The sequence below is a fragment of the Barbus barbus genome (assembly GCF_936440315.1).
Source record: "Barbus barbus genome assembly, chromosome: 32".
NCBI classification, from domain to species: Eukaryota; Metazoa; Chordata; class Actinopteri; order Cypriniformes; family Cyprinidae; genus Barbus; species Barbus barbus.
This window is the reverse complement of record NC_136760.1, coordinates 28,456,015-28,473,092: the sequence shown is the minus strand read 5'-3', so window position 1 is coordinate 28,473,092 and position 17,078 is coordinate 28,456,015. Positions and strand designations below refer to the sequence as shown.

General features: G+C 34.6%; 2 protein-coding genes across 2 annotated transcripts; both read left to right on the top strand.

Annotated features, from left to right (window-relative positions):
* Positions 1 to 1,656: 1,656 nt before the first annotated feature.
* uros (uroporphyrinogen III synthase) lies at positions 1,657 to 7,798 on the top strand. The gene is made up of 10 exons (XM_079388984.1): positions 1,657 to 1,750; positions 1,997 to 2,080; positions 2,156 to 2,239; positions 3,191 to 3,287; positions 4,163 to 4,234; positions 5,477 to 5,551; positions 5,631 to 5,714; positions 6,581 to 6,666; positions 6,841 to 6,939; positions 7,427 to 7,798. The coding sequence occupies exons 2-10, from the start codon at positions 2,006 to 2,008 to the stop codon at positions 7,550 to 7,552; spliced, it is 798 nt and encodes a 265-aa protein (XP_079245110.1). The 5' UTR covers positions 1,657 to 1,750; positions 1,997 to 2,005; the 3' UTR covers positions 7,553 to 7,798.
* An 875-nt stretch (positions 7,799 to 8,673) lies between these two features.
* On the top strand, positions 8,674 to 15,741 carry mmp21 (matrix metallopeptidase 21; the record flags this gene model as incomplete). The annotated part of the gene is made up of 7 exons (XM_079389819.1): positions 8,674 to 8,820; positions 10,284 to 10,911; positions 11,502 to 11,641; positions 13,285 to 13,426; positions 14,011 to 14,268; positions 15,161 to 15,333; positions 15,457 to 15,741. 7 exons carry the CDS (start codon positions 8,674 to 8,676, stop codon positions 15,739 to 15,741), a joined length of 1,773 nt encoding a protein of 590 aa, XP_079245945.1.
* Positions 15,742 to 17,078: the final 1,337 nt, after the last annotated feature.

The window sequence follows — 17,078 nt, the reverse complement described above, 5'->3', positions numbered from 1 at the left end:
TATGAAGCAGCACAACACTCATAATAAATCAGTATATTAGAATGATTTCTGAAGACTGGAGTAATGATGCTGAAAATACAGCGCTGCGTCACAGAAATAAATTATATTTTAAAATATATTAAAATAGGAAACCAATATTAGAAATTGCAATTACAAAAAAAAAATTCTGTATTTTTGATCGAATAAATACAGCCTTGATGAGCAGAAGAAACTCCCTTCAAAAACATTACAAATCTTACTGATCCCAAACTTTTGAGAAGCAGTGTGTATATATAGCCTATATATATATATAGATATAGTTAGTAATGTAATCTAGGCTACTCATTTTAGTTAATGTATTCTGACTACTTTTTAGATTACTTTTTATCTAACTCGTTTAATATTTACCATTATACGTATATTGATATAAAAAAGCAAAGAGAAAAATATTTACATTCCATTTTTATATCAACATCATTAAATGCATGAAACCATAAATCCAACACATTTAATTTGTTTCATACATGCGGTCTAATTGCTTGAGAGGTGCTTTCTTCACTCAAATTCAGAAGTATTGCAAATTTATTTACATGACAACTCTATATTGTGAATATAGTCGAAGCTAAATGATAGGATTTTAGAGAAAAGCTAAGAATTAGGGAGAATCAATCAATTATGAATGATTTAAACACCATCTATTAGCCTTAGTAGGGATTACTCTTATTTTTTCTGTAATTTAATTACAGTTACTTCTTATGTCACTGAACTAGACTGTAGAGCATTTATAAACTATACAATAGTGGATTTAACATCAAAATGTAAAATCTAATGCACTCTTTTGATGCACCCATCTCACTTTAAATACTTCGGTGAGTTAATAAAAATATTGGTAACTCACCAGGTAACTATTTGGTTATTAGCATGAATATTACTGGCATATTGGCTGTTTATTATTACTTACAAAAGCACATATTAATGTCTTATTCTGTGAGACCTTATTCTAAATCCTTAATCCTACCCAATTCTTAAACTTATTATTAATAATTTAGTATTAATAAGCAGTATACTGAGGCAAAAGTCATAGTTAATAGTTAAAACTGGACCCTAATCTAAAGTGTGAGCAGAATAATTGATACTTGAAAGAATTAAAAGAAGCGTTTCTTGTGTCATTAACTTGTTGAGGTTGATATGGGATTTAGAAAGTAATTAGTAATAAGTAATTAAATACTGTTTGGAGAGAGTAATTGGTGCAGTAATCTAATTACACTGTGGAAGATGTAATTAGTAATTAATTACTTTTTTAGAGTAACTTACATTGATTGGGACATGCATTCAAGTCGAAAAATTATTATAAAATAATGTATTAGTATTATTGTACATTTCAAATAGAATATTTACATAAAAATAGAATATATACATAAAAAGCATGCTTTACAGCACAAACAATGCATGAATGAATAAATAAATGCATACCTTGAAAAGAGGATGATTAACTTTACATGTATAATGTGTGGTCTGTTAGGTAAATAACGGAGTTTATATCACACAATTCTGACTTTATATCATGCATTTTTCCTGGAAATGGTGAGAAAGGTCTGAATTGTGAGATTTATACTTCCCCTCCAGCACCAGTAATAAACATTAGCCTTTATGGACTTTTATTTTGAAAAGTGGCACAGTTCAGTTTGTAAATGCGTCCTGCTTCACTGCTGTAGTTTGTATAATATCATTCACAATCATGCGGAAAGCTGCACAAACTCACTCACTGCAAGTATGTCATGATGTATTTTTCCAACTATTATTAAACTAAATCCTTCATGCATTATTACTCTTATCAGCTGCATGTCTCGTGTTATAGTTCATAATTCAATGCATTAAAACAGAAGATCCTCAGTGCCTGTGTTTGCTGTTGTGTTGTTGTTATCAGTGTGTGACAGATGGGCGTTGTTGTATCAAATGCTGAGATAAGGTCATTCAGCAGAAACGGTATTAAAGCATTGCACACATTGTCTTTCAGTGTTTTTAGATGCCTGCAAACATGAAAGTGCTTCTTCTGAAAGAGCCTCGAGAGAGTGAGAATGAAGCAGACCCTTATATCCAGGTAATATCTCATGATGTCTGATGATATTCATAATAATGCAGTGTTTTGAGAGTGTGATGTGGGTGTTTATTTCAGGAACTGGCCTCATGTGGACACACGGCTTCTTTGATTCCGGTTCTGTCCTTCAGATTTGTGTCTTTAGATGATCTTTCTGAGCAGGTGAGTTTGGAAACTGCTTCTGGAGCCAGCTGTTCAAAAGTAATCCGATCGGATTTGGGTCAAAAATTGAAAATGTGTTGTTCAAAGGATTCTGAATTCGGATTAGATCACAAAATACAGTCTTGGTTTAGACTCCTCAGTTTGTGCTGTTTAAAACATTTGAGTAAGATTGGGATAAAAAACTGATTATTCTGATCCCAGCAGAAGGGTGGATTTCAGGAACAAAAATGTAATAAAACTTTAAAACTGGTCCAAAAAATACAACATTTGTAATTACGATTAATTGCATTAAAAATAAGTTTTTATTTGCATAATATATATGTGTGTACTGTGTATATTTATTACGTATATATAAATACAAACACATGCATGTATATATTTAAGAAAAAATATGTTATGTTTATGTATTAAATATATATATATGCAACTACATGTAAATATTTTCTAAATATATACTGTATGTGTGTGTATTTATATATATTGGATGTGATTAATCATTTGACAGCACTATTTGTAACATGTAATGTATCCCCAAATCCCCCAAAATATTATATTTAATTCAAAGTTGTCTCTTTTTTTATCACTGATTGTAAACTACACTGGCACAATCATCAGAGATGAAGTAGTTATTTGTGTAAATGCAATGAAAAACATTGGCGTTTTTTTCCCATCATCATGTCCCTTTAGGGTCTCCGTAGAGCACTAGTAATCCAGATTTGGTAATCTAGAAAAGTGTGTATCTGGATCAGGGTGATGCAATCCAGTTTTGCTTTGAAAAACCAGCACAAAGTAAGAAGGGTTTCCTGATCCTGGATTGCAGAACTGGGATTTCCAAACACAGATCATTCTGATCCAGATTCAGTATTTTGAACAGCTGGCCCCTGAAGTTGAATAATGTTGTTGTGGTTTATTAGAAATGAACTCTTTGTGCTTGTGCTCTGGAAACACCAGCTCTTTGAGCCCGAGAGGTTTGGAGGTCTGATCTTCACCAGCCCCAGAGCCGTGGAGGCCGTCAGGACCTGTTTAGACTCTCAGAAGCACAGACAGAGTGAGTCTGGATCATCATGTGCTTTATGAGAACCTTTGGAGATGTTTTTGCTTCTTATTGGATGATTAATATATATATATATATATATATATATATAAAATTACATTTTAACAAAAGAGCAACTCTTCCATACAGAATAAGATTTTTTTTATATATATATATATATATATATTAGTATTAGTTTTTATTCTTTTCTTTTTTTTTTTTTTTTTTTTCAAATTAAGTTGTGTGGCAAATGTTGGTGTGGCAACAAGCTGAAATAAAAAGAAAATATTAAGTTAATAAAATAAAAATGAAAAATTCTATATTTTATTTACAGTTAACATTTATTTTATTTCAAGTAACAAAAATGTTTTTAATGGTTTTAATAATAGTCTCAGCTATAATTACATATAAATAACCTTGAGCTACAATATAAGTTATAAAATGTATTAGTTGCGATGTGTAAGTGTGTGGAAGGATAATATGAAAATAATCTTTCAGATGTAGAAACTCGAGGGGCAGTGTATTATAATTATATTAATTCTCAAACATTAAAGCAGTGTTTCTGACATCTTACACGGTGCAAGCAACCACAAGGTCATGGGTTTGATTTCCAGGGAATGCATGAATTAAAGAAAAACTTTAGCTTGAATGCAATGATAAAAGCATCTGTCAAATGCATGCATGTAAATGACTGATCTCAGTAAATACACTGATCTCAGCCACTAGAGGCCACAGTTTCACCACTTTTTATCACTTTTCATAATAAATGATTGGATGCATGACAAAGATTATAAAGACAGTTCAAGAAAATGGCTGATTTTGGACCATTGTGACGGTTTAGCATAGTATTTGTAGTATTGCAGTTAATTTGCGTTGTTTTTATTCTACAGAATGGGACGCAGTGAAAGACAAATGGAATGAAAAGTCAGTTTATGTGGTTGGAAAAGCGACAGCATCTTTAGGTATGAAATAATTTCACACACAAACACACTTCTGATGGAACCGAGCGAGTTATTATCTATCAGGAGATTATGAAAGAGTATTTTCCTGTCTGTGCTTTGACGAACACAATGGCAGCACATCAGAAGGTTTCTCACACACCGCTGGCGCTCACACGTCCCTGACGAGTGTTTTAAGTGCCCTGTTGTTAATGAAGGAAGTGTGTTTGTGGATCACCTGTGTCCTGTCACCTGAGTAAATCTGCTCACACCTGCATGATGTACTGAACACACCTGTGCTCCGTCACGACCAGATGATAATCACCTTCCTCTCTCATCCTCATCGTCTGCTCTGTGTTTCTCTGCTGCTCTTTTCTCTGTATTTGAATGTTTAAAATCTACAACATACCAATGTCATATTTTGCCCCAAAACCAGAATAAATTATATATAATATATACACTAGTGCTGTCAAACAATTACTCGCATCCAAAATCCCAAATAAAAGTTTTTGTTTACATAATATATGCTTGTATATTTATTATGTATATATAAATAAAAACGCATGCATGTATATATTTAAGAAACATATGTTATGTTTATATATAAAATATAAGGATATGAATATATAAATGTTTAAACGTAAATATTTGTAAAATATATACTGTATTTGTGTGTATTTATATATACATAATAAATATACATAGTACACATGCATATATTATGTAAAAAAAATATTTTGGATGCGATTAATCGTTTGACAGCACTAATATATATATATATATATATATATATATATATATATATATATATATATATATATACTACACACACACTGTATATAATATTTATCATGTATATATAATAAATGTATATATGCAAAAAATTAATACTGCCTTAAGTGTGTGTATCTATATCTATCTATGTATGTGTGTGTGTGTATATATATATATATATATATATATATATAAGTAATAAGAAATATAGCTGAGAATGAATATTTTTTTTTTTTTTTTTGCATTATTGGAATAATGGTTGTTGACCTAAACATAGGCTTAATTGTCATTATGTGAAGTATAATTGACACTAATTTGTTTATTTTGTGCTGAAATATGACCTGCACATTTCAGAGTCACACGTATAAATGCAAAATCTAATTTACAAGAGTTCCCCTGTCAGCATCTTCCAGTAATGAAACCATTTCATGTAATGAAGCTTGTATAATTGTAATAAAGCTTTAAATGGCTATTTTCTGCTGAAATGTTTAGTTGTAGATTTGGGTCTGAATCCTCTGGGTGAAGATACTGGAACCGCAGACGCTCTCGCTCTGCTCATCCTACAGAGTATGACCCCTCTCTGATGACATCAAAATATTTCAGAATTACATGAGTCTTTGTTAATGTTGTGTTTTGTTAAACGCAGGAGAAAATCAAGAGATTCTGCCGCTTTTCTTTCCCTGCGGCTCCATCAGACGTGAAGTTCTGCCCACCGCGCTCAGAAAGAACCGTGAGAACATTTATTACTCATTTACCAACACTTTCAGAGGATTTACAGATATTAAAGATGCGACCTTACAAAGTGCAACATTTCTTATAAAAACTCATTTATTAATGTTTTTAATGCAGTGAACATTTCATTGTTGTTGTCTTTTTAGGGTTTAATTTCACCCCAAAATAAAAAGAAAAAATTATATTATCAAAAATATATATTATATTATATGTGACCTTGGACCACAAAACCAGTCATAAGGGACAATTTTTTAAATTGAGATTTATACATCATCATCATCATCTGAATAGATATTATTTCCATTGATGTATGGTTTGTTATGATCGGACAATATTTGGCTGAGATACAACTATTAGAAAATCTGGAATCTGAGGGAGCAAAAAAATCTAAATATTGAGAAAATCTCCTTTAAAGTTGTTCAAATGAAGTTCTTAGCAATGCATATTACTAATCAAAAATGAAGTTTTGATATATTTATGGTAGGAAATGTACTAAATATCTTCATGGAACATGATCTTAATATCCTAATGATTTTTGTCATAAAAGAGAAATTTATAATTTTGATCCATACAATGTATTGTTGGCTATTACTACAAATATAGCTGTGCTACTGATGACTGCTTTTGTGCTGCAGGGACACATTATTTAAACTAATTTAAATATTATATTTAAATGATATTGAAACTCCAGAATGAAGCTTTCCATTTGCAATATGAAGTCTAATTTTTTTGTTATGATTATGGAGTAGAATATGACTCTGACATGCACATTTGATGGGTTCTGTTGCCCAAAACTAATCCTAGAAATGATTTTCTTCTTGCATTTGAATCAGTATTTCTTTATTGTTGTTGTTTCTGTGTCAGATATTCCTCTGGAGACCCTGACCGTCTATCAGACATCTGAACATCCTGATCTGCAGAAGAACATCACGGACTATTTCACTCAGCAGGTGTGTGTCAGAGACCTTACATCTGTCTGTTCATGATAGCGCTGTCACTCACCTGTGTGTGTGTCTGTGTGTGTGTGTCTGTCTGTGTGTGTGTGTCTGTGGGTGCGTGTGTGCGTGTGTGTGTGTGTGTGTGTGTGTGTGTGTGTGTGTGTCTGTGTGTGTGTGTGTGTTCAGGGCGTCCCGGCGAGCTTGGCGTTCTTCAGTCCGTCCGGAGTGACGTTCTGTTTTGATTTGGTGAAGAGACTCTCAGGATCTCAGCTGGAGCAGATAAAGGTACGACACACAGCATCAGAGAATAAATGTGTCCCTGCAGCACAAAAGCAGTCATCAGTAACACAGGTATATTTGTAGCAATAGACAACAATACATTGTATGAATCAAAATGATACATTTCTCTTTTATGACAAAAATCATTAGGATATTAAGATCATGTTCCATCAAGATATTTAGTACATTTCCTACCGTAAATATATCAAAACTTCATTTTTGATTAGTAATATGCATTGCTAAGAACTTCATTTGAACAACTTTAAAGGAGATTTTCTCAATATTTAGATTTTTTTGCTCCCTCAGATTCCAGATTTTCAAATAGTTGTATCTCAGACAAATATTGTCAATGGAAATTATTATTGTTTAATTACTATTACATTCAGCTTTCAGATGATGTATAAATCTCAATTTCAAAAAACGGACCCTTATGACTGGTTTTGTGCTCGAGGGTCACATATTATATATAATAAATGATCATTGTGTTCTTCAGTTTGCATCGATTGGATCGACCACGGCAGAGGCGCTGCAGTCGCACGGACTGACGGTCAGCTGCTGCGCTGAGAAACCCACAGCCAAACACCTGGCCGCCGCCATCACACGCGCCCTACACACCTGACCTCTGACCGCCACCGTCGGGCTTTTGCAGTAGACGTTAGATATAAATAATGAACTTTTAAATATGCGATTGCATTAATATCTCTCTTATCTGTATCTGTTTTGTGGCTGTTTTGTCTGTGTCTGTGTTTGATGTTGAATGTGAGTAACTCTGAGTCTGAGATTATCCATGTGAAATGCTGGCTTGGACATCTTTTCTGTTGTTATAACTGAAGGATTTTTATCTGCATTATTTGGATGGAAGATGAAAAATAAAATGGAAAAAAAATTTAATTGTGTATATTGTCCTCATTTAATGTTGATGGGCATAACTTTAAATTGCATTTCGTTTTTAATTACATTTATAATGATTTAAATTGTATTTAAATACAATTATATTCAATTGTGTATTCTGCTCAATGTTAACAGGCAGAAATTTTAATAAATTTAAACTATTATATTTGTAATTACATTTAACTTAAATTTAATGTCAGTAATATAAATATTTTAATTGTATTTAAATAATGATAATTTTCAAATGTATATCATAATATTATATTAATATATAATTATTTATAAATAAAGGTTAAATAAAATAAATATTCTATTCCATGTTGATGACCAGAAATTTAAATAATCTTAAAATGTTACATTTTTAATTACATTTGGAATTATTTGTTTTTTTTTAAATATGTTCTTAAAGTGTATATTTACTTCATGTGGATGAGCAGAAATTTAAATAACTTATGTTTTTAATGACATTTATAATTTATACATTTACTTTCAAGTGTATATTTCAAGTTTCAAAAACCCTTAAAATTGTGCATTTTTAATACATTTATAATTTAAGTTTATTAAAATAATACAGTTGTATTGAAATGTGCTTGTTTATTAATGTTTAAAATGTGACATAATGAAGTGTTTTCTGACTGAAACACCGCGCAGGTGTGATGAGAGGCGCGCGCGCTCAGGTGTGTCTCTCGCGCAGGTGTGAGTCGCGTGGCTTCACCTGCAGCTTTATTTGCTGTGTTTCTGGTGAAATAAATCATCTTAGTTTCACACGGAGGCGCGAGCTCGTTCACGACACTATAAAGCGCGTGGAGTGGAAGCGCGCTCATTCTCGGCTCGGGACAGAGACACACGATGCTGGTTGTGATCCGGCTGATCTTCATCCTCCGGATCATCATCTTCCTCATCAGCGCGGAGAAAGTCTTCCACAGCAGAGATCATTCAGATGAGATAAACAACATCCATCAGGCGGAGCTCATCACCGACACACACACTGCACAGGTATCCATCTATCTATCTAATCTATATTGCCAAAAGTATTGGCACCCCCTTCTAATGAACAGGTTTGACTACTTTAGTAATTTCCATGAGTAGCCTACGAATCTTAATGTTTAAGCATATTCTAGGGAATTGTGTGCTTCTAATTTTATAGCAACAGTTTTGGACAGGAGCCTGTTTTACAGTTTTACAGTTTTAACTTAAATTTACAGTTAAATACCGTAATTTCATTAACTGATATAATGTTAATACCTATTGAAGTACTGAAATCTGTTTTGTATCTTTGTAATACACTGATAACCATCAAAATCAGGAGGTGATGATAAAGTCACATGATGAACCAAAGCCTATCACAAGCAGCTTTTAAATATTAACATATATATAGAAGGTGCACAGTGTCATTCACACAAACACTAAACACCATCATGGTACACATGAAACTGAAATAATGCACTAAGCATTAATTTAACAACATGTAGATGTAACATACAATCCTAATGTACAAAACCGATAAGAAAAACTAAGAAGAAACATAGTAATTTCAACTAAAAAAAACAACAAATTTGAAATGTAACGCAGGGAATTCTGGAAATGTCAATTTACGGTTATTCACTGTAAATTATACATTCTTTTTCACTTCCAAAAAACGGTATACTACCATAAAATTGCATGTAATGTCCAATACAGTTTTTCACTGTATATTGTATGGGAACTTACCATTAACCATTTAACAGGTTTTTACTGTAGCATTTTTACAGTCTTTTACTGTTAAATTCACGGTCATTTTTTTACATGACGATGCATCTGTGAATAAGTCAAGGTTCAAAAAGAAATGGTTTAGTCAGTGTGGAAGAACTTGACTGGTCTGGTGACTTTAAATGCAGACCTTGAGCCATAAACTCATCACCAAACAAACACCAATGACTTGTATATACACTATAAGGACAAAAGTATTGGCACCCCCTTCTTTAGAGCAGAAAAAGCACTTCCAAACCTGTGGCAACAAAGATGGAAACACAATTCATGCATTTTAAGAATTGTATTTCCATCTCGGTTGCAACAGACTTGGAAGGGCCTTTTTCTGTTCTAAAGAAGGGGGTACCAATACTTTTGTCCTTAGTGTATATGTACAAGTAACTGGCGTTTGGTGATGAGTTTTTGGCTCAAGGTCTGCTTTTAAAGATACACCAGACCAATTTTCCACACTGACTCGATCAATCATTTCTTTTTGAACCTTGCCTTATACACAGAGGCATCGTCATGTTAGAATAGAAAAGGGTTTTGTCCAAACTATTGCTATAAAATTAGAAGCACACAATTCCCTAGAACGTTTGCTTCTCAATATCATTGTCCTCTATTCTTTCTAGAATTTTTAAAGTGTAGTAGAGTAAGTGATATATTTATTATTTATTCAGGTTAGTTATTGACAAACACATTGATCTCTGTGTGTGTCTGCATCATTCCAGCGGTTTCTGTCGAAGTACGGCTTCATAAAGTCTGCAGACGGTGATGATGCTCAGATCCCAGCCGCTGAGACGGAGGTCAGTCTCTCTCTGGAGCTTCAGGAGAGAGGAACCGCGTCCAGATCCAGCAGTCCTGATCTTCAGTTCATCTCGGCCCTGAAGGACTTCCAGCAGGTGTCCGGTCTACCTGTCACAGGTGTGTTTGATGATGCCACTAAAGCAGCCATGAATAAACCCAGGTGTGGCGTCCCGGACCAGGATGAGGAACTAGAGTCTACTGAACAAATGTTAAACGACACGGCCGAGTCCAACAGCACCACAACACACAATCACACTGATGCTGCCAATAATACTGAACCTCATGTCCAGAAACATCGCCACCTGGCAGCGCTTCTGAGGAACAGGAGGAGGAGAGATGTGAGTGAATGGAAGGGACACATGGCTTTCTCCAAGAGCCTCCTGAAGTGGCGTCTGATCGGAGAAGGATACAGCAGTCAGCTGTCCATCGACGAGCAGAAGTACATCTTCAGACTGGCCTTCCGCATGTGGAGCGAAGTCTCTCCGCTGCAGTTCGAGGAGGACACTCACTCGCCTCTGGAGGACATCGACATCCGGCTGGGCTTCGGGACGGGTCAGTACTAGAAGTTCTGCAGCATTCAATTTACAGTGCTGGCCAAAATGATGAGAACACTAGTATAATCAGCAGCTAAAAATGGTTTTAAGTCAGTTATTTCTATCTTTTGCTGTAGTGTGTCAGTAGGAAATATCAGTCTATATTTCCAAACATTTAGCCATTAATAGTAATAATCCAGTGAGATCTGATCATCATCAGTCTGTCTGGAATGACATGAAGAAGCAGAACAAACTGAGACTAAATCCAGAAGAACTGTGTCTCCAAGACGCTTCAAGAAACCTCCTGTAAAGCTACACTTCTGTTAAAAGTTTTAGGCACTTGTGTAAAAATGCTGTAAAACGAGGATGCTCTCAAAAATAATGTCATAAATAGATTTTCTTTATTAATTAACTTCTAGTAACTAAATGAAATCATCATTTGTTGTGAGCATCTTTTGTGTTTAAAGCAGCTTTTGTCCTCGGTGCACTTGAGCAGAGTTTCTCAGGAGCTTTGCAGGAGGTTTCTTGAAGCGTCTTGGAGTGTTTTGGCCAGCACTGTAGTTCAACTTTTAAAAAACCTGTCTCGAGTCCTCTCTGAATCCTCTGCAGGTCGTCATCTGGGCTGCTCTCAGCGGTTTGACGGCGCGGGACGAGAGTTCGCTCACGCCTGGTTCCTCGGAGACATTCATTTTGATGATGATGAGCACTTCACCGTCCCAAACACGGGCAGCGGGATCAGTCTTCTCAAGGTAACGTGAGAGCACGCACAAACCTATTCTACACACCTGACTAGGCTCACTTTGTTGAGCAAAAGAGATTGAATTAAAATTTTGAAAAAATGCGGGGAAAAATGAAAAAAATAGTTTTATTAAAAAACTTGCATTTTAAAATTGTTTCAAGTTGCAAGGTTTATTGGTAACATACACAACCATACAAAGTATAACGTGCAGTGAAATGCCTCTGTGCACAGAATACAATAATAAAAAATAAAAAGAAATCTGAAAATGTAAGATTAAGAAAATTAGGAAATTAAATTTAAAATTATAAAATTGTTATATAATTATATTGTTTCAGTAATTTAATATTCAAGCGTTATCATGTCAGTGATTTGTGCATATTGTTGGGACTGTGCAGTCTTGTATTATTAATCCATTTTTGATGTTTGATTAGGGTTACATTTACATTTAGTCATTTAGCAGATGCTTTTATCCAAAGCGACTTACAAATGAGGACAATAGAAGCAATCAGAATCAACAAAAGCGCAATGAAACAAGTCTCAGCCAGCTTAACGCAGTACACGTAGCAAGGGTTTTTAAATAAATAATATAATAAAAAGAAAACAGATAGAATAGAAAAAGAATGGAGCAAGTTAGTGTTAGAGGCCTGGAGGGTTAGGACTTAAAAAAAAAAGTGTATATGTAAAAATCGTACATTTTGTAAGGTCACCATTTTATGTTGTGTAAAAGAAGCACTGATTAAAATTAAAATAAATACTCACTGACATCATTGTACCAGAAAATGAAATACAATGCAAAACTCAAGCATGTTTTTATTAATGTAATCTCTGAAACAGATGCTTGTGGATCTCTGATTTGAATTACTGATCTGAATCTCCAATCTGAATCATTGATCTGAATCTCTGATCCAAATCTCTCCCTGTGTCCCAAAGTGCATACTATCCATCCTAAATTCTATGTGATTTTAGTCATTTGCAATACTATTTGGGGCAGATAGGGTGGATAGTATGCACATTGGGACGCAGGGTTTGATCTGAATCTCTGATCTGAATCTGAATCGCTGATCTGAATCTCTTATCTGAATCTCTTATCCGAATCACTGATCTGATTGTGATCTGAATCTGATTCTCTGATCTGAATCTCTTATCTGAATATCTCAATCTCTGATGTGAAGCTCTGATCTCAATCTCTGACATGAATCTCTGATCTGATTTTCAGATCTGAATCTCTTATCTGAATCGCTGATCTGAATCTGATCTCCATCTCTGTGAATTTCTGATCTGAATCTCTGGTCTGAATCACTGATCTCAATGTCTGATCTGAATCTTTTATCTGAATCACTGATCTGAATCTGATCTCAATCTCTGTGAATCTCTGATCTCAATCTCTGATGTGAATCTCTGATCTGAATCTGTTATCTGAATTTCTGATCTCAATCTCTGATGTGAATCTCTGATCTGAATCTCTGATCTGAATCACTGATCTGAATCTGATCTCAATCTCTGTGAATCTCTGATGTGAATCTCTGATCTGAATCTCTGATCTGAATCTCTTATCTGAATCACTGATCTGAATCTGATCTCAATCTCTGTGAATCTCTGATGTGAATTTCTGATCTGAATCTCTGACTGTAGCATGTTGTGTGTTTCATTCAGGTAGCGGTTCATGAGATCGGTCATGTTTTAGGGCTTCCTCACATCTACCGGCCCGGATCTATCATGCAGCCCAGTTACCTTCCTCAGGACACCGGCTTTGAGATCGACTGGATGGACCGGAAATCCATTCAGAGCCTGTACGGTGAGCGCTAGAGATTATATTTATATTATTATATGTATGCATTAAGAAAATGATGCCTTTTTAAAGGTTTCAACACATTATGACAGTTTTCATGACAACTAAACCCATTCCATTCCAAATTCTCATTGTGATGTAAACACTGTAATGTAATGTATACAATATTTATATTGTCAGGTACAATACAGTAACCTTAGTATACAATATTATAGTATTTGTTGTATATATGTGACTCTGGAGCACAAAAGCAGTCATGAGTAACACAGGTATATTTGTAGCAATAGCCAACAATACATTGTATGGATCAAAATTATACATTTCTCTTTTATGACAAAAATCATTAGGATATTAAGATCATGTTCCATGAAGATATTCTGTCCATTTCCTACCGTAAATATATCAAAACTTCATTTTTGATTAGTAATATGCATGGCTAAGAACTTCATTTTGACAACTTTAAAGAGGATTTTCATCCTTTTTCATTACACTAATGTGAATTTGAGTAGGAAATATCCCAGTATCACAATGGCTCTGTTTTCTTACAGCATAAATATAAATATAAATAGTTTGTGTGTTTTCTCTGTCAGGTGTGTGTAAGGGTCGCTTCAGCACCGTGTTTGATTGGATCAGGAAGGAGCAGACGCCGTATGGCGAGGTGGTGGTGCGTTTTAACTCCTACTTCATGCGTGACGGCTGGTACTGGCTCTATGAGAACCGTAATAACCGGACGCGGTACGGGGATCCGGTGGCGGTGCAGGTGGGCTGGCACGGGCTGCCCTCCAGCGGCGTGGACGCTTACGTTCACGTGTGGAACCGCAGAACTGATGCTGTCTACTTCTTTAAAGGTATTACTAAGTTTGTTCGCATGCAATTGAGTACAAAAACAGAATCTTAGCTGGAAAGCTAAAAGAGAGAGATTACAGCACAAGCTCATTTGCATCTCCTGTCCCTAAAGAGAAAACTCATTGTGTGAACAGCAAACAGTGTACTTTTGTAGCAGAACATTTGCAGTTCACCTGTTTTACATGGATTTGCATTTTTCTTGCATTGTGTATTGCATTTTGTCGTTTTTCTTTTTCTTTTTCCATTTCTATTTTGCATTTCCATTTGTATTTTGCAAGTTTAGTATATTTTGCATTTACATTTGTATTTTGCAAGTTTAGTATATTTTGCATTTACATTTGTATTTTGCAAGTTTAGTATATTTTGCATTTGTAAATGCATTATTTTACATCTGTATTTTGCTTAATTGGCATTGTACATTTGCATTTTGCAGGGTTTTTTAAAAACCTATTTCATGTTTGTATTGTGCATTGCAGAATGCACAATTGTAATTTGCAGGTTTTCTTTAAATTACTGTATTTATTATTTATGTTACATATTTAGTATGTGGGGGGTTTACAAATTTGTATTTTGAATTGCATATTTTACATTTGCATTATTTTGCATTGCACTTTTTTTCCTTTTTTTTACACTTGTTTTTTGCAAGGTGTTTTTTATTTTATTTTTTATTTATTTTTTTACATTTGTATTTTGCATGGTCCTTGTTCACTTGTTAAATTTAATAAATTAGTAATGATTTTTTATTAAATATTTAAAGGTCCAGAACTCTAACATGTTTGGAGTTTTTTTTTTTTTTTTTTTTTTTTTTTTTTTTTTCAGAATTGCATACTACACTATTTCTGTAGTGTTTGAGATGTTTTCCATGTATTTCTTGATGTTATTGTGATGTTTCAGGTCTGCAGTACTGGCGTTACGACAGCGAGAATGATCAGGTTTTCACTGAAGACTCAGACAGCGGCTCGTATCCTCATCTGATCTCTGAAGGCTTTCCCGGCGTGTCTGGACCAGTGGACACTGCATACTACGACCGGAGAGATGCTCACATCTACTTCTTCAAGGGCTCACAGGTAACAGCTGCTAATATTCTACAATTAACATGCAACATGAAAGATAACATGGCAAATCAGATAGTTCCAGTGTCCAGTGGTGATCTAGTAGGATGATAGTAATTGCACAATATTAATTCGCAGGTGTTCAGGTTTGATGTGCGCATGAATCGCTTGGCTGCTTCTTCCCCACAAAAAATCACGGAGGTGTTTCCCGCTGTTATCCCCGGAAACCATCCCGTCAGTAACCTGGACGCGGCGTATTTCTCATACACGCACAACACTGTGTTCCTGCTGAAGGGCTCGTGGTTCTGGAGGATGGTGAGCAGCAGAGATCGCAGACTGATGCCTCGCAGAGACGTGGAGCAGCAGTGGTTCGACATCTGTGACGTTCACAGCAGCTCTCTGAGAACCGGACGCAGAAGATGAATCTGATCTCAGACACGCACTGAAGGAGGAAGACTGCAGCACTTTGCTGATTTTATACGAGCACAAACTGCACAAACACTAAGAGGACGTTCATCTGAATCAGGGATTCACAAACTTTTTGTTGTCAGCTGAGCTCAAATATATAACTGAAGTCTCCAGAGAGTTAAGTGTAAGGGAATAGCTCACCCAAAAATGAACATTTGCTGAAAATGTGCTCACTCACAGGCCATCCCAGATCAGGATGAGTTTGTTTCTTCATCAGGTTTGTAGAAATGTGTCTCTGCATCAGTGTCTCAGCAATGGATGCTCTGCAGTGAATGGGTGCCGTCAGAATGAGAGTCTGATAAAAACATCACAATAATCCACACCACTCCAGTCCATTAGTTAACATCTGGAGAACACAAAAGCTGAAACAAATCCATTATTAAGACATTTTTAACTTGGAGTTCATAATCCATAATAATTCTTCCTCCAGTGAAAGTGTTCTGGTCTGAATCAGGAGAGAAATCTGCAGATCAAGCAGCGTTTACAAGACAAAACAGCTCTAAACAAATATGTGAGATATAACAGGAGATCTAATTGTCACTTTTTATGAATTATGATAGTTAACAACAAAATCACCGAAATAATTGGTCAGACATCTCTATTTCTTTGTGTGTTTTTTGTAGTTGTGTTTATTTATATAAATCAGCATGTTTGTCACACAATGCAGTGCAACACAAGATTAGACAAAAACATGTATTTATACTGTTTGCTGGAATATGACTTCATATTTATTAAGTTATTTATTTGTTTGTTATAAACATGTTCTTTTATACATTTCTAATTTGACCATTTGTGGATGTTTTATGTTTTTAATGTCTACAGTCACATGAGTTCGGAGTCTGATGTTTGTTTTTTATTATATAAATCATCACTGTTTCACATAACGCCGTGTGTAATTTCATATTAGCAGCTGAAGACGTGAGTTTGCGCAGTTAATATTATTTAAGTCTGACTTATATCTGAATTAATCGTGTGTGTTGAGAGGATTATTAAATGAGTTTTCATACTGATTTTGTTTAATATCAAGCAACAGCTGCTTTTAATTTAATTTCTTGACCAATACTGAACCTTTCAAACTCTATTAGAGCTGACATTGACAGTACATTACTGTATATATACTGCACATATATTAATGTTCTGAAATGGAATAATAATTGACTATTAAATTTTTTAATTGACTACAAGAAATCGTTTTATATCTGTAGTGATGATTCTCTGTTTATCTTAAACAAAAACCCTACATTATGATACTGAGAGTTATTTATGCTCTAATTTATGAAGCTTAACGACTT